General features: G+C 49.4%; 1 protein-coding gene across 5 annotated transcripts in view; it reads left to right on the top strand.

The window, feature by feature from the left end:
- The first annotated feature begins 3,910 nt into the window (after positions 1–3,910).
- TCERG1 (transcription elongation regulator 1) overlaps positions 3,911–21,932 on the top strand; it is a 29,721-nt gene continuing 11,699 nt past the window's right edge. The window contains exons 1-13 of one of the 5 annotated variants that reach the window (XM_066197324.1): positions 3,911–3,992; positions 4,820–5,045; positions 7,608–7,760; positions 7,856–8,093; positions 10,637–10,879; positions 14,485–14,547; positions 15,788–15,985; positions 17,216–17,331; positions 18,385–18,470; positions 18,761–18,921; positions 19,688–19,754; positions 20,772–20,907; positions 21,728–21,817. In XM_066197324.1, coding sequence (XP_066053421.1) covers positions 3,919–3,992; positions 4,820–5,045; positions 7,608–7,760; positions 7,856–8,093; positions 10,637–10,879; positions 14,485–14,547; positions 15,788–15,985; positions 17,216–17,331; positions 18,385–18,470; positions 18,761–18,921; positions 19,688–19,754; positions 20,772–20,907; positions 21,728–21,817 — 1,851 coding nt within the window. In that variant the 5' untranslated portion in view covers positions 3,911–3,918. Of the gene's footprint in view, positions 3,993–4,819; positions 5,046–7,607; positions 7,761–7,855; positions 8,094–10,636; positions 10,880–14,484; positions 14,548–15,787; positions 15,986–17,215; positions 17,332–18,381; positions 18,471–18,760; positions 18,922–19,687; positions 19,755–20,771; positions 20,908–21,727; positions 21,818–21,932 lie in introns of all 5 variants that reach the window. The other 4 variants (XM_066197323.1, XM_066197327.1, XM_066197326.1 and 1 more) reach the window with 4 other exon arrangements.

Here is a 21,932-nt window from a genome sequence, read left to right as displayed (position 1 = left end):
TGCGGTGGCTGGTGCAGTCACAGGACTCCGATGCTTTCGGAAGGACTTGCAGGGCCAGTGGCACCGTCCCTCCTGGCCGAGGAGGAGCAAGAGGTAACGTGCTGCAGACAGCCGGGCTGCGCTCTGCTCTGCTGGGCTCTTTCCAGCCACCACCTCCAACGAGCTCCTTTGGGCAAACCCCTGCTCTGACTGACTCAGGGCACCTTCCAGATCTCCCACCCATCTGCTGCTCTTACCATGGCTGAGCCCACACTCCCTTTCCCCAAGTAGGAGGGAATCTGCAGGCTCCATAGGTAGAGATAAAAACAGGATGTTTTTATGTAGACGCAGGACAGACCGGGGAGTTCCGTGCCCCGCACCTGCCTGCAGCACACCGCGCTCTGCTGTGCCATGCCCACCGACAGGGAGGTGCCCTGTTAAATTTCCATAGTGCCCTGACCCTCTGGCTCCCCACAAGGCCCAGATGATGCCAGAAGGGTCCAGCCCAGCTGCAAGGCCAAGCAGGGCCACAGCAGCCACGATCCCACGGTCCCCATGGCTGCAGGGGATGAGCCCAGGGGTTTCACCCCCACCTTCAGCACAGAGCTGTGAGGCTGAGGGGGGCTGGGGAAGTGGGAGCACCTCGGTGCCAGCAGAGCCTCCCCCCACTGCTGCCCCCAGCACGGGATCTGGGGCTCTCCCTGGCAGATGCTGGCACCGCAGCAGCCCACAGGCCCTGCAGACAGCCCAGGGCAAAATTTTTAATTTGTCTTCATACTTCAACCTGAAACGTGAAAAAATCAAAAAAGAATGGCAGGATGTCGGCGTCTCCAAGACGACACAACCCCACGGCTGCTGCAGCTCCACGGCAGGGGCCAGTCCCAGCAGTGGGAGCCCACTGCAGCTCAAGGGCTGCCACACTGTGCCAGAGGGAACCTTGGTGCTGAAATCAGCTCGTGGCACAGAGCTGCAAAGAGGATGAAGAAGGCCACTCATCTTGGACCAAGAAAACACAAGAACATGGGCAGGTTTGAGAGGGAACATCCACACTGTGGGGTTTCAGGACTCCTTCCCATATGCCTGGCAGAGAAGTCAGACTGTGTCACGAAGAGCCTTTTAAAAACTACAGAGATCCAAATATTTGAAAAGGTTCCCAGTTTAAAACCTCCCTGGGAACATTTCTGGAGCAGCAGCAGCAGCAGCAGGGACAGCAGCACAGCAGCTCTGTGCTGGTATGTGGCACAGCATAGCCAGCAGCTTTCCAGCCAGGGAACGACAGGTCTGGGGAGGACTGGCAGGAGAGACGGGGGAACCGGGGCTGCAGTGGGGGTCCGAGTGACAGACTTCTCTGGGAAACTGCCTGGATACCCAGTGTACCCACAGCCACTCCATTTGCAGAATTCCATCAGCAGATCCACTGGCTCTGCAGTGAGTGGGGTTTGGGATTCCCCGGAGAGATTTCCCCTCGCTCCAGGGCTTGCCACAGCCCCGTTCCCCAGGGAGCAGGACAACAACACCCTCCCAGCCCCAGGAGCAGTGCCACGGCTTCCAGAGGGGATTAACTGACCTGCTGGTCAGTGCCCTCACACCTGCACCCCCAGAGCCCACCGGGAGCTAGGAAAGGTGTCCAGGCAAACAGCAAGTTGAGCCATTGGAATTCTTGGTTTCAATGAAATCCGGGGAAGTGCGTATCAATCACAGCAAACTGCACTGCTGCCAAGAGCCACGTCCTGCAGCACAGGGAGCTGCCAGCAGATTCGTCAAAATGACTCGTGTCTTGCAGCTCACCATTAACTAACTGTTCCTGAAGGAGCTGCAGCCGGAGAATTCCTGACTGGAATGTTTTGAGAACACAGAGGTGAGGGGGCTGCGGTACAGCAGTGGCGCCAGCCTCCCCCGAACCTGGGAGAGGGCCCTGCAGCTGCTCCCGCCTGCTAGCTTGGCATCAATAAAACATGGAGACAACCCTGGAAAGGGAGATAAAAAGAGGATGAAAGACGTGTGGAAGACAGGCAGCCCCACTGCGTGCGGAGGATTTGAGCACTCGTGGGCAAAACCGGTTTTCATCTCTGCCATCAGAAAGCGTTGGTGAGGTGGCTGCGGTGGGGACAGGGCGGCAGGGACACCCAGTGACTCCATCTCTTGGCCCTGGCAGGGCGGAGCAGGGGCACAGCGGCCCTTGACCTGCTGCCAGCCCGGGCACCGGGCAGGACACGGCGGGATGGAGCAGGACACGGCGGGATGCAGCAGGACACGGCGGGATGCAGTGGGACACACTGCGATGGAATACAACACAGGCTCCTGGGAGTCCCAGCACCCGCTGACCTTTCCCAGATCCTCACAGGGGCAGCAACTCCAAGCAAAACACATGAATAAAGACCCCGAGCAGCGACATCCAAGTGTGTAAAAGTCTCCATGGCTCAGCACCGCCAAAAGGCCCCCTAGCAATTCCTTATTTTCATTATCTAAGAAAGACAGATCTTTATATTGAGAGCAGGAGAGGAATGGGAAATGTGGGATCACAAAGCCAGTTAAAAGATGGAAAGGCCTGACGGCGCAGGGACGCCCTGGTGCCCTCCCACCACAGGACTACGTCCCGGGAACGCCGTGTCCCCGCTCTCTGCCATTCGGCCGCAGCTGCCCAGCAGCGTCTGATGTCCCGTCCGTTCCAAAGGCAGCAGAGGCGAGCTCCCGGCGCTGGCGGCGGCCACCGCAGCGCTCACCCCCAACTCTGGGCTTGTCCCAGCGTCGCTGCCGGGCCGGGGCTGCCGAGTGTCCCCAGGAGGAGCCGCTGTCCCCGCGCCCGGGCTGTCGCACACAGGCACCCGGGACAGGGCGGTGCAGCCCGGCCGTGCCTCCCCCGCTGCCCCGTTCTTCCTCCCGTTCCCCCGGTGCCGAGATCCCCGGGAGGACCCGCCGGTGCTGCCTCCCCGCGCCCCCCGGAACCCCCAGAGCACCCCGGACCCCCCGCATCCCCCGGATTCCCGGGACCCCCGAATACCCCACATCCCCGGACTCCCCGGATCCCCCCGAGCACCCCGGTACCCCTCGGACCCCCCGCACCTCCCGGATCCCCCCGAGCACCCCGGTACCCCTCGGACCCCCCGCACCTCCCGGATCCCCCCGGTACCCCTCGGACCCCCCGCACCTGCCGGATCCCCCCGAGCACCCCGGTACCCCTCGGACCCCCCGCACCTCCCGGATCCCCCCGAGCACCCCGGTACCCCTCGGACCCCCCGCACGTGCCGGATCCCCCCCAGCACCCCGGTACCCCTCGGACCCCCCGCACGTGCCGGATCCCCCCGAGCACCCCGGTACCCCTCGGACCCCCCGCACCTGCCGGATCCCCCCGAGCACCCCGGTACCCCTCGGACCCCCCGCACCTGCCGGATCCCCCCGAGCACCCCGGTACCCCTCGGACCCCCCGCACCTGCCGGATCCCCCCGAGCATCCCGGTACCCCTCGGACCCCCCGCACGTGCCGGATCCCCCCGAGCACCCCGAACCCCCCGCGCGAACAGCGCCCCTAGCGGCGGCCGGCTCCCCGCTCCGGGATAGTTCATTGGCCCCGTGGTCCCGTGACGTCACGGGGCGGGACATTCCCTATTTGGTCTGGGGTGGGCGCGTGCCGCGGGCTGTGATTGGCTCATGTGGTTCCGACCGCTAATTGGATGCCGCTCCTCCCCTTCCCCCTACTGTGTGAGCCACTTCCGGTTCCCTCCCCGGGTCGCGCCTCACGTGACCGCAGGCGCGAGCGGCGCGGGCCGCCCGCGCTCAGCCAATGGCGGCGCGCCCGGCTCCCCCCATTCAAAGCCGGCGGGCGCGACGGCCAATGGCGAGGCGCGCTCGGCCCCGCGCGCGCTGACGGGCGGGAGCGGCTGCCAATGGGGCGCGGCGGGGCCCGCGCGGGGCGGGGCGGGTGCGCGCGACGGTGGCGGCCATGGCGGAGCGGGGCGGCGGCGGCGACGGGGAGGCGGCGGCGGCGGCGGGCGAGCGCTTCGGCACCGACCTCCGGTACGGCGGGCCGGGGCCGGGCCTGCTCTGCCGGGAGCGCTGGGGCGGGGCCGGGCGGGGCGGGCGGGCCGGCGGGAGCTTTCCCGCCTCTATTCCCGGCCCCGCGTGCGGCGGGACGGGCCCTGTTCCCGCTCTCCGGGCCGGGGCCGTTCCCCGGTGTGGGCCCGGGCGCCGGGAGGTCCCCTAGGAGTGCGGACAGACCCTGCCGTCGCTCACCGTCCCGTAACCTTCGATTTTCCCGAGTGTGAGCCCTCGTGCGCCCATTGCACTGCCGTGCCCTCGGCGGTGGGCGAATTGTCGCCCGGAGCGCAGAGGAGCCTCTGCCGGTGCCGAAGGCGAAGGCTTCTCTGGGAGCCCGTGCGGGGCCGGGTGGCCCAGCGCGGGGACGGCGGGGCTCGGGCCCTGCCCCAGGTTCTCCTGCGGGCACGCTGGAGCCGCTGGCGGTCCCCGGGGCTGCAGGACCCACAGCACCGGGCACGGCCGGCTGGACTCAGGCGGGAGTCGGGGCACCGGGGCCTGCTCGGGGGTTTTGGCGCATGAAGAAGGATGCGCTTCCCAATGGCTACATACCCCATCCCAGCCCTGGTTATCCAGCTCTGGTTATCCGTTTCCATGAGCAATTCACCGTTGAGGATTAATAACGTTGATCCGTGAAGCAGAAAAACACCTTGAAACAGTTGCACACTTGCCATTGCCCGCTCAAACATGACGTGTATTGCACAGGCTGTTGTTGTCTGTTGGGTTTTTCCCTTGTCACAGCTGAGTTTCCCGCCTGGCAGCAGCAGAAGGCAGTGACCCGTGTCCCCTGTGTCCCTCTCTCTCCCCAGGATGGCTCAGCAGCAGGCGCTGCGGTTCCGCGGCCCCGCGCCGCCCCCCAGCGCGGTGCTGCGGGGCCCCCCGCCCCTCCTGCGGCCGCCCCCGCCCTTCGGCATGATGCGGGGCCCTCCTCCGCCCCCCCGGCCCCCCTTCGGCCGGCCCCCCTTCGACCCCAGCATGCCCCCGATGCCGCCGCCGGGGGGGATCCCCCCGCCCATGGGGCCTCCGCACCTGCAGGTAAGGACTTCCCCTGCCTTGGTTCAGTCGGATTTAGGGATTTTTCCTTTGTTTTGGCACGTGCAAGTGTCGAGTTCCGAGTCCCTCAGTTTCCGGCAGGACCAGCGTACCCAGAGGAGGGCAGTAAAGCTGGTGGAGAGCCTGGAGCACAAGTCTGATGAGAGCAGCTGAGGGATCTGGGGGGGTTCGGCCTGGACAAAAGGAGGCTCGGGGTGGTGCTGGAGATCCCATCCCTGGAGGTGTCCAGGGAACGATGGGACGTGGCACTCAGTGCCCTGGGCTGGGTGACGGGGGGGATTGGACGCAGGTTGGATCCGTGGTCTGGGAGGTCTTCTCCAATGTAACTGATTCTGTGATTGTGTGGAAATAGTAGGAGAGTGGACATTGAGTTGGGTGAAGGAAACAGCAAGGCAAGAGGAGAACACAGGGCTCAGGTGTGGTGTTGTGCACCACTGCAGACCTGTGGTGTGCAAATACAGCTTCTGCTCAGCTCCTCCGCTGCTAAATTGGTGGATGGTTTAAGGTCTTTTCTCTATTTTTCTGAGGCCTGAACAGTTTGCAAGGGACAGCACCTTTGTGGATGAGAAATGGATTGTTTTAATTGCCTTGTGCTGTTATTTAATTTGCTGATGGTGCCTTCCCATTAGGGCAGTGTAAGTGCCATGTGGGCCGTGGGCAGGATGAGGAGCTGAACGGTACCACGTGCCGTAAATAATGGATTAAATCCACTATTTGTAATTACAGTTTGAAGAACCAGCCAGAGTTACTTTGGATCCTGGGGTTGGCTATGGGTGTCTCCCTGATTTCTGTGTTTGATTTCCATCCAGGGAGAGCTGCTGCTCCCAGCTGTCACACAGGCTGTGAGCTCTGCAGCCCTCGGCAGCACCAGCCGTGCCTGGGTGTCTCTGTGCCAGCTCTGTGCTCTGCCCCACGCTGAGGGCTGGGCTTCACTCCCTGCCCAGTGCCCAGGGCAAAGGCAGACGTGATGGTGAAGGGCCCCTGGTCAGAATGGGGGAGCTCTGCTCAGAGCAGGGCTCAGGGTGTGCTGGGACCCTGGGGGCACACCTGGCACTGACTGCCCATGTGCTTTTACTTCTGGACTGGGGAAAGCTGCTGTAGCAGGTGGAAAGTGGGCTTCTCACTGGATTCTTGTGCAGGTTGTAAGAGCAAGGAAGAGGAAACTCCTGGTGCAGCAGGTACAAGAGCTGTTGGGGAGGAACAAGGGAGGGAAGGCAGGCTGCAGTTGAGTTGAGGGCGTTTTTTGTTTGTGCAGAATCCATGCACTCTTGGCTTCCTTTTTTTAGTAGTATTTCATGCAAATAATCGTTACTAGTTTGGTATGTGGATTTAAAGAGCAGTTTAAAATACCACTCTTAGAGCAGAAAGTTGGATCTCAGAGCAGCTCCTGGCAGAAGCCAAGGACGTGGCAGCCCTGGCAGCTGCCAGGGGTACAGCTGCAGTTGTGGGTGCAGGGCCCACGTGTGCAGCTTGTCACTGAGCCACCCCTCCCTGTGCCGCGGGGTGTCCTGGGCTGTCCCAGCCCTTCCCTGTGCCACGGGGTGTCCTGGGCTGTCCCAGCCCTTCCCTGTGCCACGGGGTGTCCTGGGCTGTCCCAGCCCTCCCTGTGCCACGGGGTGTCCTGGGCTGTCCCAGCCCTCCCTATGCCATGGGGTGTCCTGGGCTGTCCCTGCCCCAGCCTGGCTGCAGGCTCGGGGTGAGTGTGGCACTCAAGGCTGTCACTCAGTCAGAGCTGGAGTGATGGGGACAATTAGGGCAGTTGTAGGTGTTTGCAGAGTAAGCTGAAGAACTCAGTGGGATTTGTCAACAGTTTTTACAGGGAAGTGTTCAATGTACTTGTTGCATGTAGGGAATTTCAAACAGTCCAAGTAAACAAGTGAAATAAAAGAACTGAATGTACTTGGAGTGTTCAGGGTTTCAGGTAAGTGTATGCAAGACTGGTCAGGATTTCTTATCATGCAGTAATGAACATGTAATTTCATCATATTTTTATTTTAATTGGCACTAGTTAGAATTTTAGTTAGTGGGAAATTTAGGAGTGTAATGGATTTTAATTAAGCCTACTGCTCAGCTGTGCTGACAAACTAGATACTTACTTGAAATTTAGGGGGTTTTAACATTTCCTTCCTGGCAGGGTCATTGGGTTTCTGGGGTATTTGGTTCACAGATGGGGATGTCTGAACAGCAGCTATTTGGGAACAGCTCATCCATTCTTTCTCTTCCATTGAGATATTTTCTCCTTTTCAGGAGAGGACTTTTGGACTTTTCTTTGACCACGTTTCTGTTCATGCCACCTTCTTCAGGTGCCTTGATGTTTTCATCTCAGAAGTGAAGTGTTGGCTTCAACTGTTCTGCCGTGGGTGGGGGGTTGGCAGGAAGCACATTCCCTGAGCTGGGAGCCCTGGATAGTTAGAGAAGCTTCAGAGCCTGGCACAGCTGTCCTTACTGCTGGTGTAGTGTCTGTTGGTTCTCTAAGAAAGGAAAACTGCTTGAAATTATATTGTTGTTACCGTTATCATCATTATTGTTATTATATGCCTTTAGAGACCACCATTTATGCCTCCTCCCATGGGTAGCATGCCACCACCTCCTGGTATGATGTTCCCTCCAGGAATGCCACCGGTCTCCGCGCCGGGAACACCAGCAATGCCCCCAGCCGAGGAGATCTGGGTAGAGAACAAAACTCCGGATGGGAAGGTGAGGCCGGGGCACAGGGGCAGGCAGTGGGATCCCTGGGGCAGTGGGCAGTTCCCTGCAGTGAGCTGTGCTGTGGCGGCCCCTCTCCGCTGCAGGTTTATTTCTACAACGCGCGGACGCGGGAGTCGGCGTGGACAAAGCCGGACGGGGTCAAGGTCATCCAGCAGTCAGAGCTGACGCCCATGCTGGCCGCCCAGGCCCAGGCCGTGGGGGCCTCCACCCCCACCACCAGCAGCCCTGCATCTGCAGCATCTCCATCCACCTCCTCCAGCACACAGTCCTCCACCACCTCCACCACCACCACGGCCACCTCCGTGTCCCAGACCAACTCCAGTGAGTACCGGGGGGTCAGGCCTCGCGGTGTGGGGGAGCTGCATGGGGAACTGCTGCAGCGGAGCCTGGGTGTTCAGGACAGAGTTGTTTGAGCATGGAGTGTGAATTTAAAGTACAGTGTTTGGTCCAGAAGAGCCTTGCATGCAAACTTTTTTTCTCCCCAGTCTCAAAAGAATTCTTCAGATCTTTGTGTATTTTTCTTCTGCTGTTACCACATCATCTCCGAGCTGTTACGCATCTATTTCCTTTTGACTACAGATAGAGCTAAATTGTTTTTAAAAATGTTTCACAGGGAGCGTTGATCTAAGGTAGGGGTTTAGCTGTAGTGATTTCCTCATTTTCTCCATGGCATTTGTTTCTCTAGGTCGGGTCTCAGAGCTGCTGGTCTGTGAGCACTGGTTGATTACAGAAGAGAGTTTCTTTGTTGTGTTACTTTTATTAGCAATATTCTTCTGCGTAAGCCTAAGCCTTCTCAGTTCCTATTTTCTAAAGTTCCACAGAGAGGAAGAATAAAGTCCTTGGATCCATTTTTGTTTGAATGGTAGTCTGGAGGTTACTGCTGCTTCCATGGACTGAGCCTTTGCTTGTAGGAGTTTTCCAACTAAGGAAAGGGGTCTGAATTTATGCAGCATGCACATAAATGCATGGCTGTGCACACAGCAGTGTGGTTTGTGCTTTGGCACGTGTGTGCTGCCCAGGTGCCTCGGTGCATGTGCACAGAGGCGTGTGCTGGTGCTGTGGGTCTGTCTGCTGTGAGTGTGCCAGCAGCAAACAGTGAGCCAGGTCAGCCCCCGTGCCCAAAGCCAGGTGTGCAGGGAAAGGAGCAACTCAGAGAGCATCCTGTCCTGCATGAGGGGCCACAGGCAGACAGCAGTGGTGCTGAGCAGGGATCTGGCACTGGGGCATTGGGCATTGCAGCTGCACTGGCTCAGGCGTGTACTGAGCCAGGCCAGAGAGTGTGCAGCTGGTGTGCTGTTCCAGCTCCTGCTCTGGGGTAGAGTTGCATTCACTGGAATTCATCTTTTTCCTCTAACAGGTGAGACAAGTCAAGCTTAACTCACCATTTAACCTGAACTTCAGAATATGTGTGTGAAAGGCAGTCCGATTTAGGTAACCATCCAATTCTGCCTTCATAAAGGCTGGAGGGAGGACGTGTCATTAAAGCAGCAAAGAACTTGTATTGCTCAAAGCATTTCAGGGCTTTTGTTTAATTTGAAGGGGAACTCAGTATGGGGTTCATTCACCGTGTTGAGCTATGGTCTGCTCTGATTGTTGTGCTGAGTAACAAGTAAGTGGGAGGTAAATGTTGGCTCCTGACCCAGTGTCAGGCTGGGGAGACCTAGTCATGCTTTGGGACCAGCACTTTATGCACCTTCTCTGAACTTGAATTTCCTAACGTTGAATGCTGACAATCTGTTCCACTTCTACTTGTTCTATCTGCTAAACTTTGTCTTTGCTTTCAAGAACTGTTACTGTTGGTGTCTGTGCCTAGGTGATGGAATTTTATAATTTAAAATACTTTTATAACTCTTAGACTTGGCCTGTTAAAAACCCCCGGGACTTCTGGCTGAGCTTCATTCTTGCCTTGTACTGATTTGACTTAGATCTTACAAATCACATACTGACTGTTTGCTCTGTTTCCCTAAGTGTTGGGCACTGCTAAGAACTTTTACCCTTTCTGAAACGCTTATTGAAATATCAGAAATCTTTATTTAAATATGCTAATACTGGTATGTTGTTTGGAATGTTTCTGGTAGCAATAGAAAATGCACGGTGTGCCCATTGGAATATGGCTGTAAATTGGTGTGGTTTCTTTATTTTTGTTTTTCTTTTTCCCTTCTCCTCTGCACCAAATCTTACAGAGTGAGTTTACAAGTTTAAGCAGACTTGTCTCAAGTTCCTGTCGGCCTGTGCTGTGAGACTGTTTGCTCCCAATTAAAACGATTTGAAATTGAAACCAGTCATGCTGCAAGGATTATACGACTGAATGCCAGTTATGTGTTTTCCTGCTGGGAGGCACTGAGGACCAAGAAAGTTCTTGCAGCTCTTGGAGAAAAGTATTTTCCTTTTCCTTGCTTATTTACACATTTTTATTGACATTTTCCTGTTCTAGGGGCGCAGCCCAGCATAGTTTAAGGCAGACTGCTGTCATGCATGTGCTGCTGCTGTTAAAAGCAGAACCTGTGTTCAGGTAACACAAGGACAGCCTGTTGCCATTGGAAACTTGCTGTAATGTTCCCTTTCTTTTTCTCTGAACAGAATAGAACCTCATTTCAGCCTGTGCTTGTCCTTTGATACAGCCCTGCTACTGCTGCAGAGACATGTTAGGTGTAAAGAATGGGACAAATTGAATTTGGAAATTGACTTTCTTTGTGAATATTTAATGTTCCAGAGAAGACAAAATATGTTTTTGTCCAGGAGTGTCTTCCTGCTGGTTATATCTGAGCGTACCTGCTACGTACCGGGAAACAGAGCGCCAGTATGTTTGCAGCAATCTATTGCAGTGTCTAAGATACAAGGTGTTCTTTGTGTTTTTTTATCAGCACCTACCACACAAGACCAGACCCCGAGTTCGGGTGTTTCAGTTGCCACACCATCAGTCAGTGTTTCAACCTCTGCTCCTTCTGCTACACCTGTGCAGACTGTACCCCAGCCAGTCCCACAGACATTGCCTCCTGCAGTTCCTCATGCAGTACCTCAACCAACTGCAGCAATTCCTGCTTTTCCACCAGTAATGGTACCTCCATTTCGTGTCCCCCTTCCTGGCATGCCTATTCCACTTCCAGGTAAATTGGCAAACTGTAATTGTCTTGTCTGCTACATGTCCATGTTGTCAGTTGTTTGCACTCATGTGTCCACTGTGTACAGAACTTGCCTGGATCCTCTCCTCAGAGTATCTCTGAAAGAATTCAGGGTTAGCAGACAGACTTTTTAATTAACAAAGAACGTATATTTTTTGGACTTCTAGTTCTTTGCTATACTTGGCAGAAAACAGCTGCATTTGAACATGTACTGTTTTAATTGAGAATACTGAGCACTATATTTTACTAATTGCGATATTGCATTAATTTTTTTCTACTTACTTGATTTAGACCTTAAGTCTTGTGCATAAATATTCACTGGGACGTGGATGAGCAGGAAGAATTACCATAGAAATCGTGACCCCAGTGAGATCAGGTGTTCCCAGTTCTCATAGGCTGCAGCCACTGGGTAGGATGCTGAGTGTTGTGGTGTGACCTGAGGACCATAATGAGGCTTTTACGGTGCCAGGGTGTTGTTATTCACAGGCTTTAGGTTTAAAGAACATAGAGAAGGGATTTTAGATGGCAGCACACTTCTAGATATATAATAATTTCTTAAATTTTCATGAAATGTTTAGATACCTGAGGAAGGAATTTTAGGCTGGCAAAATGTTGGACTCTCTGTCTGTAGTTGTTGCAGAGGGCCTCCCAGGAGATCATGAATGACACATAGCACTTACACACCACATTTCATTTGCATGGAATCCGTTGAGTTCCTGTTCCGATACAAAACTGATGTGTTACACTGCACACTGGCACCACACATACACCAGGAACTAATGATTTTGTGTTGCAGGGGGAGGTTGGAGGCTGCAGTTGTAATGGATCCAAGTTAGTTTCAGATTTAAAAAGACAAAGAAGCAGCTCTGAGCAGCATCTTTGTGTTTCTGACTCTACAAGCTGAGTGACTTCCCTGCTGTCCTCCTAATGCAGCCACCCAGTGGATGTGGAGGGAGGCCTTCACCTCCCCACTGAATTGGATGGATGAAAAGTGATTCTTCAGAACACTCCTTTGATCAGAGAAAAAAGCCTGAGAGCAGTTGAAGTGCGGACTAGAAGAGAGCACCGGCTTTTAGCTGCCTCTGCTTTTAGAATAGTCTAAAATAACTGGGCAAAGCTACTTTAATCTGTACTGGCCTGAAAAGGAAATAGCAGTGTAGTACTCCTTGGTTTAAACCAGGAAACAAATACTGTTCTGAACGTGATATTCCAGGCTGAACAACAAATGAATAAAGGGTAAGAGAAAGAAGTCTGTTTATTGGTGAGGTTTGGAAGAATAATGAAAACAGTTAAGTCTTGAAGGTGATCAGCTGAATGCTCTCAACTGCCATTTCTAACCTTGCCAGCAAGGGACCAGCATGGAGTGAAGGCTCCTTACACGCTGTGAGGGATATAACCTGTGCAAGTGTGACCTGTTGGGTGAAATGGGATGGTCAGAACAGGGAAGGAGAGTGCCAGTGGAAATGGAGATGCTGGGTGTAGCCCAGACTGGGCTTTATTGTGAGCTCTCAATCCAAAAGTTTTGGGAGTAATGCAGTGCAGGAGCAAAGACAGAGTAGGAACATCAATCTCCTGAAACTCATTTTTGAAAATTATTTTTTTCAGAACTTCCTTGGTTAGAAGTGTTGGCTCTGGCCGGTTCTGCTGTGAGCTGGGCTGCAGGTGGAGCCTACAGCATGTAGGAAGGACACCTGGCAGCAAAGTGCTGCTTCCACTAGTGGGTCTGATTTGTCAGTTTGCTTAGTTTACAGAATGAAATCTGTCAGCTTCTTTCAGCTAATTCTGACTAGAGTTGATTGTGATGGTTTCTAAACACTGTAAAAGAAAACTGTAAAATATTTTACAATAATGAGAAACAGAAGGAGAAGTCAAATTACTTCAAGACAGTATCAGGTGAAGTCAGAAGGTGTTATGAAGGTTGGTCTGTAGATGTTCGGGGCTTTCAGCAGCAGGTATGATATCAGCCAGAGGATTTGAAGTCACAGGGACAGAGCTGAACAATACCACTGTCTAGTGATTTCACAGTTAATGTCTGTGTTAAACTGTAGTAAGAAAGAGTAGTGGAAGAGTTCCTTAGTGATATCTCATAATCCCAGATCTTAAAAAGTAAGTCTGCTTTCTCTCAATTCCTATGTTTTAAGTCAGTTTTATGTTTGGGAATGACCTTGGCAGCGGAAACAGCTTGGGTGTTTGCTCAGTCTAACCTGTGCTGCAGCATCCCTACCTCCAGCGATCCCCAGATAGTGTTATTTGTACTGACTCACGTTGGAGACATGCTGTAACTTCCTTAACAAAACGAATTTTCAGATCCATTGTCAAGTACATAACATGTCCACCCTTCCAGTTTAGACAAACACTTCAATCAGTGCTGTTTGAGTTGATGTTTTTATGTCTCAATTCAATACTTTTAAAAATAAAACTAGTTGCAATTCTCTCATTGAAATTATTTTTAGAAAACATTACAATTCTGTCTTCTCACAAATTTATTTTCAAATAAATTGGCAGTGTTTATGTATGCTTTGCATACTAGATCTCTAATGATCCAGAAACTACTTTGGCTTTAAACAGGGGTTTAATTTCACTTTCCACTGGAGCATTTCCCACCTCACATGATGAAACTGATCTTTCGAAGGGAAGTGTTTCAGTTTCTGGGTATCCAGACTGGACCAGCCAGAGAGCACTTCTACAGTTGCCTTCTACACCCAAAATGGAGGTTTTGGAAATGCATTCCCCCCAGCCTTGTCTGATTTCCCACTGATTTTAATCTGATCAAAGAGGATGAGCTGTTTGCCTTTTTGTGCCTTTTTGTATCATTTCTTACTGAGCTGAGAGCAGACCGATGCATGGTGCCACCTCTTTTAGGGCGAGTTTTGGTTTTTAAAGCATTTTCAGCTCATGCCATTCTTGATAATGAAAAATGAAGAAAATGCCCCTGACCTAGTGCAGCTTTGTGTACCTCTGTCTGCAGCTTCATTGCTTTGATTTCTTTTACCCCTTTCTTCCACGTCCAGCCTTGCTGTAATGACCCTCGTACCCTCAGCTTTCCCTCTGGGTTGCACTTGGCTGTCCACCCTGCCTTGCTTTGCTGCTCTGACTAGTTCAGACCTGTCTTTCTTCCCTTACTCTGCTCTCTAACTGCAGCAGCAGACTGGGAACCTCAAAGCCCGTGAGCTTCGTTGTGCTGCTGCTCCCCACAGGTCTGTCCCAGCAGAGGCTGCCTGTGGAAGCTGCCCCAGTAGTGGGATATTTTCCTGTGGTGCTGCCCTACAAGGGGAGCTGCATTCCCCCTTGGATGAACTTAAACCCCTGAGTCTTCACTGAAATACATTTTTTTCTTTTTAATGACATCCCAATAACTTCCTGAGCAGCTGGTTTAACGTAGGCAGAGACTATTGCTGCAGCTTAAAATTAGTTTCATATTTGATCTGGCATAAAATGTTGGAATAAAAGTAATTCACATTTTCTTGCTGGAAGGCTTCTTCTCTGCCAGCTGCAAATGGCATTCCAAATTGTGGCAGGAAGTCCGTAGCACCCCGTGGTAGCTGACACCCCATGGCAGCTTTCCAACATGCTTCCTATCCGTTTTGCAGGTGTAGCAATGATGCAAATAGTCAGCTGCCCGTATGTAAAGACAGTCGCTACCACCAAGACCGGTAATTTCCAAACCCATCCTAGTTCGTTTTGTCTGTAAGTTGGCATGGTAGTGAATGTGGTTGTTTCTTTTATTTCTTTATTTGCTTCCCCACTTGAATGATTACATATACTTTATTTTCAAAACCAGTATAAATGAAATATCATATTTGGTCAGGAGATAACTTCCCCAGATAACTGTTAGTGTCAGCTTATTCTGTACCCAGACTCCCATACAGTTTTCTGTAACCATTGAGTTCTGTAATGACTGTGACTCTCATGCCCATACTTAGTTCCTAGTTTCTTGTGTGGATTTTTGTTTTCCTGCTCCACATGTGCAGTGGCTGGCTGTGCTCGCATGTTGTGTGCGTGTCTGTGTGTCTGAGTGTGAACTTTCATATTTCAATTGTGGATTTACGAATAGTCACTCGCTGAGAACACGTTATAACAATGTGTAATGTGTGATTTCAGTTATTTAAAATGAGACTTTTTCATTGTTAAAGGCTCAAATTTATGATCTTGAAGTTCCAATCCTATCCAATTGGTTGTTCTAGAACTTGTCATTCCAAATCTGTTCATTATACTCAGTCTGTTGGGATGAGTGGAGAGATATTAGGATACCACAGCATTCTGGCTTTCTTATCTTTGGGTATTTACTTGCCATTTTGCTTTAGGATTTCAATAAAATGGGTTTTTTTCAATCAGTTTGCAGTACTAAACAAACCCAACAATCTGATACTGTTTCGTTCTCATTAGGTTTTAGCCAAGGTTCCGAATTAATGCCAGTATTTAAGATTTATCAGTTATGTTCTACATTCTATGGCTCAAATTCAATCCACTCTTGCCTTTTTTAAGAGCAATAGGAATATTTCATACAACGGCAGCATAATTAAGCAGTGGAGTGGCCTTAACCCCAGTTATTTGCTGCGGGCAGCTGATAAAGACTTCTGATAAACAGAGAACCTAATTTTAAAATACTAGAATAAATGTCAAAGAGCTAACAAGCTTTGTGCTTTGCAAAATTACACAAATAAATTAAAATCCAAATTGCCTGGGAACGGGCATTGCTTATTGCAGAACACAGGAAGGAAATTTGGTAACAATGCCTTGCTCTCCAATTTAACTTTGAAAACAATCCTTCTGTTTATTTCTACGGGTTGAATATTTGTGATTCAAGTCAGTGACGCGCTAGGCGTTGGCGCCCAGGCCCTACATTGTCACTTACTGTCTGCCCTCCCTTGTTCCTTCTCTCCCTGTGCCCAGGAGTGCTGCCGGGCATGGCCCCCCCCATCGTGCCCATGATCCACCCGCAGGTGGCCATCGCCGCCTCCCCGGCCACGCTGGCCGGAGCCGCCGTCTCCGAGTGGACAGAGTACAAAACTGCCGATGGAAAGACCTACTACTACAACAACAGGACCCTGGAGTCCACGTGGGAAAAACCCCAAGAGCTGAAGGAGAAAGGTGCTTTGGGGTTTTTCTTTACTGTAGCTTTTTACTTGGAACGTGGCTCGGACCATCGGTGGTTGCGGTCGAAAGTGCGAGCGCGAGTATTTGTAATCCCTGATCTCCCCTAAGTATGTTTTGAAGTTCTGATTATGAGGATCCAAATGAGCTGGTCTTCAGCCCGAAAGTTGCAGCGTGTTTCCCACTGTACTTGTAAGAGTGTCTGGTTCTAGAGTTGCTTTCAAATCCTGTGCCTAGGGGAACTGCATGTTCTGTGCCTGTAGAAAGGGAGTACCTCCCCTGCACATGTGCTGGAGAAGGTTCCAGTTGCAGACAGAAAGTGAGGGGAAAAGTCAGTCATACTAAGGGCTGTAGACCAGGAAGAAGTGAAGATCATTGCGCTGAATTTCAGGTCTTGAAAAACTGAATGTACAAATAGATTTGGAGTATGAAGTAGAATAATGTCACCTCCCCCTGTCCACATCCCTGCGCTGTGTTCGTGTAAATGCACGTTAGGTCCATGGGTGGCGTTATGTGGGAGGGAAATTGCTCTTGTATCATAAATAAGGAGGAAGGGGCAAAAGTCCTGTGGCTCTTACTCAGTTCATAAAGTCTTTTAAGAAAGCCAATCCAAACAGTTGTGCCTTTTATTGTCTCCTGAATTTTTACTTACAAGAATTCTTTGTTTAGACAAATGCAGGACACTTACACTCTTGATTCAATTAATGCCCATCTTCCTAAAAAATCAGGTTAAATAATAGGTCTTTTTACTGAGCTGAAAGTATCTAAGACAGCAAATACCAGTTTTGCTGAGAGAAGATCATATATTTTATATTTTTTGTAATTGAGTGTAGAGAAATCCCCAAGTGGTTCTGCACTGTCTCCGATTTTTATTGCTTTTTATCTGCAGCATTTAAAATGTGAAAGTGGTCTTCAGTGTTGCACTGATGGTCAAGAATTATTATTGGTTGAGCATTTCTGTTAGTACCCTTTAGTCGGCCCTTTAGTATAATAGCTGCCTCACAATATTTCATCTTCCAGTACCAAGTAGATCTTGGCACAGGAGATAACTGCGACTTTATAAGCAGACACTGTAAAGCCCAAGAGAGACAGAAAGTGGTGAGAATATATTGAAGAGAAGCTTTGGGTTGGTGTTGTATTTGGACAACTATACTGATAAAAAGAAATTTGTTATGCTTCTATAGTGGTTTCTTAATAATACTCAAGAAGATTGTTATTTTTATTTAGAAAAAATGGAAGAGAAGGTCAAAGAGCCAATTAAAGAACCCTCGGAGGAGCCTTTACCAATGGAGACAGAAGAAGAAGAGTCTAAAGAAGAACCTATAAAAGAACTGATAAAGGAGGTAAAAGACCTTGAACCCAAAAGCCAGTCTGAAGTCTCACATCCCTCAGCTGTGGCTGCATCTTAGCCTAGGCAGGCTGGCAGGAGCCATGGTTACTAATTCAAGTTCTTAAGTTTCTGAGGGGATTTGAAAGCATCCCTTTTTGGACTCAAGTCTTTCTTTCTTTTGTTAGTTTTTTACATAAGAAAGAAAGAACATTGAAAAGAAACTTACGTAATATGTCAGTTAAGAAATTAGTGAGAGCATGGGACAGACGTTAGCTTATGTGTTCTCTCACTGATTTTATGGTACTCAGAAAATGCAACTTGTGCTGAATGTTTGAAATATTTAATAGTTTTTATCTCTATGCTTCGTTATTTTGAACAGTTTGGCACAAAGCTCAGCCCCTGTGCTGTAACTGCTAAGTTTAGGCTGTAAGGAGCACATGTCCTAGAAGGGGCTGTAGTGTTTTCAGGAAACAAAAGTAACTTTCCCTTTTGGAGGTGTTTTGCTATGTTGAACAGCTTAGTTTTTGAGGATGCTAAGGGGTGTTTAAATAAAAATTAAAGTTTTTATCCTGATTTCTGTGAACTTCAATGTAGTTTAATAGGCAAGAACACAGAATTCAGTTGCTGGTTTTCGCCACCACTCCACCCTGTTTATTTCTGAGGTAGTTACCAGTTTGCTGATTTCTGCTACAGAGGTTATTTCAGGTTTTCGCTGTTTCATACTGTGTGTCTCATTATCAAAAAAACTAATTTTAAGAATAAATGAAAATTCCTTTGTCAGAAAATACACCTGGATTTTCAGGATTCATGGAGATCTAGGAAGGTATTTAAGTAAGGTTTTGCAGAAGTCAAAAGTTAATTAAATGTTTAGAGGTTTTGGAATTGAGATTTTGGAGTAGCAGCTGCTGTTGCAATTCCAGTGCTTCTGTTCTAGGCATGGATGAAGCGTCATTGTAAGCTTCTTTTCTTGTCAGCATGATTTCAGTAAAACAAGTTGGTTACTGTGTAATAAATAAATAGCCAGCTGTCATTGCCTGATCCTCAAACTTGTTTTTTCCATGAGGAGCCAAAAGAGGAAGAAATGACAGAGGAAGAGAAGGCAGCTCAGAAGGCCAAGCCGGTGGCCACCACCCCTATTCCAGGCACCCCGTGGTAGGTAACTGCTGCCCTGGGACTGACACGGCAGTGACAGTGTGTGGAGAGCGTGGTCTTAGTCTGCTGCATTTTCAGAATTTCAGTTTCAAATATCAACTATTGTATTTTCAAATCTGGCAGCAGAGAAAAGCAGCAATTCAGGGTCACCGCTGGGCAGTAGGGATGTCCGGCAGTTGTGCAGTCAGTGGAGCCTGGCGTGTCTGTGTGTGGCCATCGTGGTTCAGTGTGTGAACACCTGGCAGGTCCCCAGTGAGTGGAGGTGACCCCAGCCCTCCTCCCCCCTGCAGGTGCGTGGTGTGGACTGGCGACGAGCGCGTGTTCTTCTACAACCCCACCACCCGGCTGTCCATGTGGGACCGGCCCGACGACCTCATCGGGAGAGCTGACGTCGACAAAATCATTCAGGAGCCTCCTCACAAAAAGGGAATGGAAGAAGGAAAAAAACTTAGTAAGAGCAATCTTACCGCCTTCATAGGAGGCATAAATATAACTTATCACTTTGCTTTCCAAAGCTTGTAACATTTAAATAAGTGACAGAAATGTAAGGACGTACTGGAAGGGTGTGTAAATAAGATTACAGAGTCCTTTGGGGAAAAGACAGCCCATTGAAGAAAGATGCTAACAAGGTCAATTGTTTTGCTAAATGCTAACAGGTCGAAAAACCCCACAGTTTTTATTTTTACTGACCAAAAAAAAGGGGATTGTGTTTGTTTTGTAAGAAAGAGACCAGAAAAGATTAATCATAATGTATGAACAAGCTCTCACAGAAGAGATATTAACTTTGAGATCACCAATTGGAATAGAGTTTGGAAATAGCTGCCAAGAGAGAGAACGTTCAAAAGGCTGCTGAGATGAGATTCCTCTCTGGCCTGAGTTCTAGGAAATGGTCCTGGGATGACATGTTGGCTTTGTAGTTGGAGGAGAACAAAGTGCAGTCATCAGGTAGATCCAAATGTGCTTCATTAGACTGTTCAGCCTGAGTTGTTTTCCCTTAAAAATAAGATCTCAGTGTTTGTCATTTTAAATTTCAAGTTGGCTAAAGTCCACCTGTCCTGTCCCCAAATTTCCATAGTGTTACTCTGAAAGTGACTGAGAACCAAATGTCTTCTCCCTTTGTCAGAACACAATTGCTGCACATGTTGTCCTTGCTTTGTGCATAAATTTAAAAATTTTCATCAATATAGAATCTAAAGTCTTACTGAAATCTGTTACAGTTAGAGAAGAGCATGAAGCTGCAGAGGAAGCAAATGAAGATGAGCCAATTAAAATAAAAAAGCGCAAGTAAGTTTTTGCTTTTTCAATACCAAGTGATCTGTGTTGGTAAAATAACTGAAGTTTGTTACTTGAGCCATGTATGTTGTGTCCAGCAGAACAGAATGGGAGCGGAGAGGGTTGATGAAAAGGGTCATCAGCTTTCTGCTGCTCAGCAGCTCAGGTATTTGATATTTTCCTGAGACAGCTGAGACTCATGCAGAGAGAAAATAGCATGTTTTGGAAGTCATTTGAAATGGAAATAAATGGTGTAAGTTGGTGAATCCAAAGAATATTTTGAGTGTAGTGTGTCGTAAATAGCTTGCTTCTGTTGTTTTTCTGGGCACAAGACTTCATTGTCAAAATATCCTGCCACCTAGATTTTCATAGTGGTTCCTCTATTTTCACTCTGTTACAAATGTTTACAAGTTTGGCTTATGTCTTTTGGTCTGGTTTGCCCTTTGGAGGTGATCTATGAGATACACATGCTGTTTGAAAAGTGGTTTTACCGTGTTATTTGTGGCTGTGTCATCTTAGTGAGGATTATGGACTGTTAGCAGTAAGGGCTGGGGGTTTGTTTGAGGTGACGTGCACTTGCTCTTAGTAAACCTAAATCAGCACACTTCTCCAGAAGGTTTTGATGAGTGAAGTCTCACTGTGTCTCAGCATTCTTGGTGTCATGACTGTGAGATGTTCCCAACCTGCACAAACTCCCTCAGTGCCTCAGGGGCCAGAACAGAAAGTTAGAAAATTAGTGCTGTTGATGTGAAATCTAGTGCATGTCTGGTAAGACCTCTGAATACAGCCAGACTCTGCTGATGGCTTTGAAGTCATCTGTTGGCACTGAAGTTACTTGGAAGGCCTTGGCTCCTGAGCTCTGGGTGTGAAAGCATTCACATCCACCTCTGAGAATGGCTTCTATGGATTCCAAGCCTGTTCTTCTGCTATGATCAGTAGTATCAGCCCTGTCCTGGTGTGGTTCAGGTTCTGACCTCCAGGGCTGGCATTTTACTTCTCAACTTACACTTTATGTTTGTTTTTTTTCAGGAAAGATGATATCAAAGACATTGATTCCGAGAAGGAGGCTGCTATGGAGGCTGAGATTAAAGCTGCTCGGGAGAGAGCCATCGTCCCGCTGGAGGCTCGCATGAAGCAGTTCAAGGACATGCTGCTGGAAAGAGGGGTCAGAAACCTCTGTGTGTGTGTGTGAGGAGGGAGACAGGGACGTTCAGATGAGAACTGTGTGTGTGTGAGAGAAGGGAGAGAGGGAGCGTTGGGCAGAGCCCTCAGTTCTTGGCGAATTCCAAACCTGCGACACTTTGTGTACAGAAACAATCTCATCCTTCCGCTGGTCCATGGTCCTGGTACAAGACTCTGGGTTGCAAAGAAACATACAATTACAGAGCTTTGATTTCTGTGTGACTGAAATGACAGGGTCAAGACAGATAATTTCCTCCCGCCATTTTTTCCCCAAATTCAGTAGTTACCTAAGTGGAAATTGCCATTGAACATGAATAGGACACACAAACTGGACACATCCTTAATGCTTTTGAAAATGTTCCTACTAAGAAAAGCAGCAACTTCCACTTTAGTCTGTACAGTTTTATCCTTAAATGGGAGACTTCTTGCTTTTAGTTAATTAAATCTGAAATCTACTTGGTGCCAATCAATTTTGTTAAATGAGACTAGCTGAATATAAATTTGGATAGTAACTAAAAAATGGAAGTGGTTCCAACTGCCTATGGAACACAGCCTCTCAAGGCTTTCTTTCGATTTACATTTTATTTTTCATGTCACACAGCAGTAGTAAATAAGTGTGTATTATACTTTAGAAATTTTCAGAGGAATTTGATGTTGAAACTTTCTGTGACAGCCTCTGTCATCCATTAGCGATGAGAACTCCAGGATGAGTTTGGTTCCCTGTTTTCATCACATGTTAATGTTTTCAAGGAAAACTGTACGACTCCTGTGTAATTAATATATTTGTCTTCATTTAATTAAAGGTCTCTGCCTTTTCAACATGGGAGAAAGAGCTGCACAAGATCGTGTTTGATCCTCGTTACTTGCTGCTCAACCCAAAAGAAAGGAAACAGGTAAAAGAGTTAAATTCACTTCCCATGCAGACACAGCCACTATAGGTTTATCTGAATCCTCAGTGTTTGTTTCTGCAAACCTTTCAGACTAATTTGTGCCGCAAGGGATTTTTGT

This window comes from Chamaea fasciata, unplaced genomic scaffold (genome assembly GCF_029207755.1).
Source record: "Chamaea fasciata isolate MVZ Bird 193981 ecotype frontalis unplaced genomic scaffold, bChaFas1.0.hap1 SCAF_15, whole genome shotgun sequence".
NCBI classification, from domain to species: Eukaryota; Metazoa; Chordata; class Aves; order Passeriformes; family Sylviidae; genus Chamaea; species Chamaea fasciata.
This window is presented reverse-complemented; position numbering and strand designations above follow the sequence as displayed.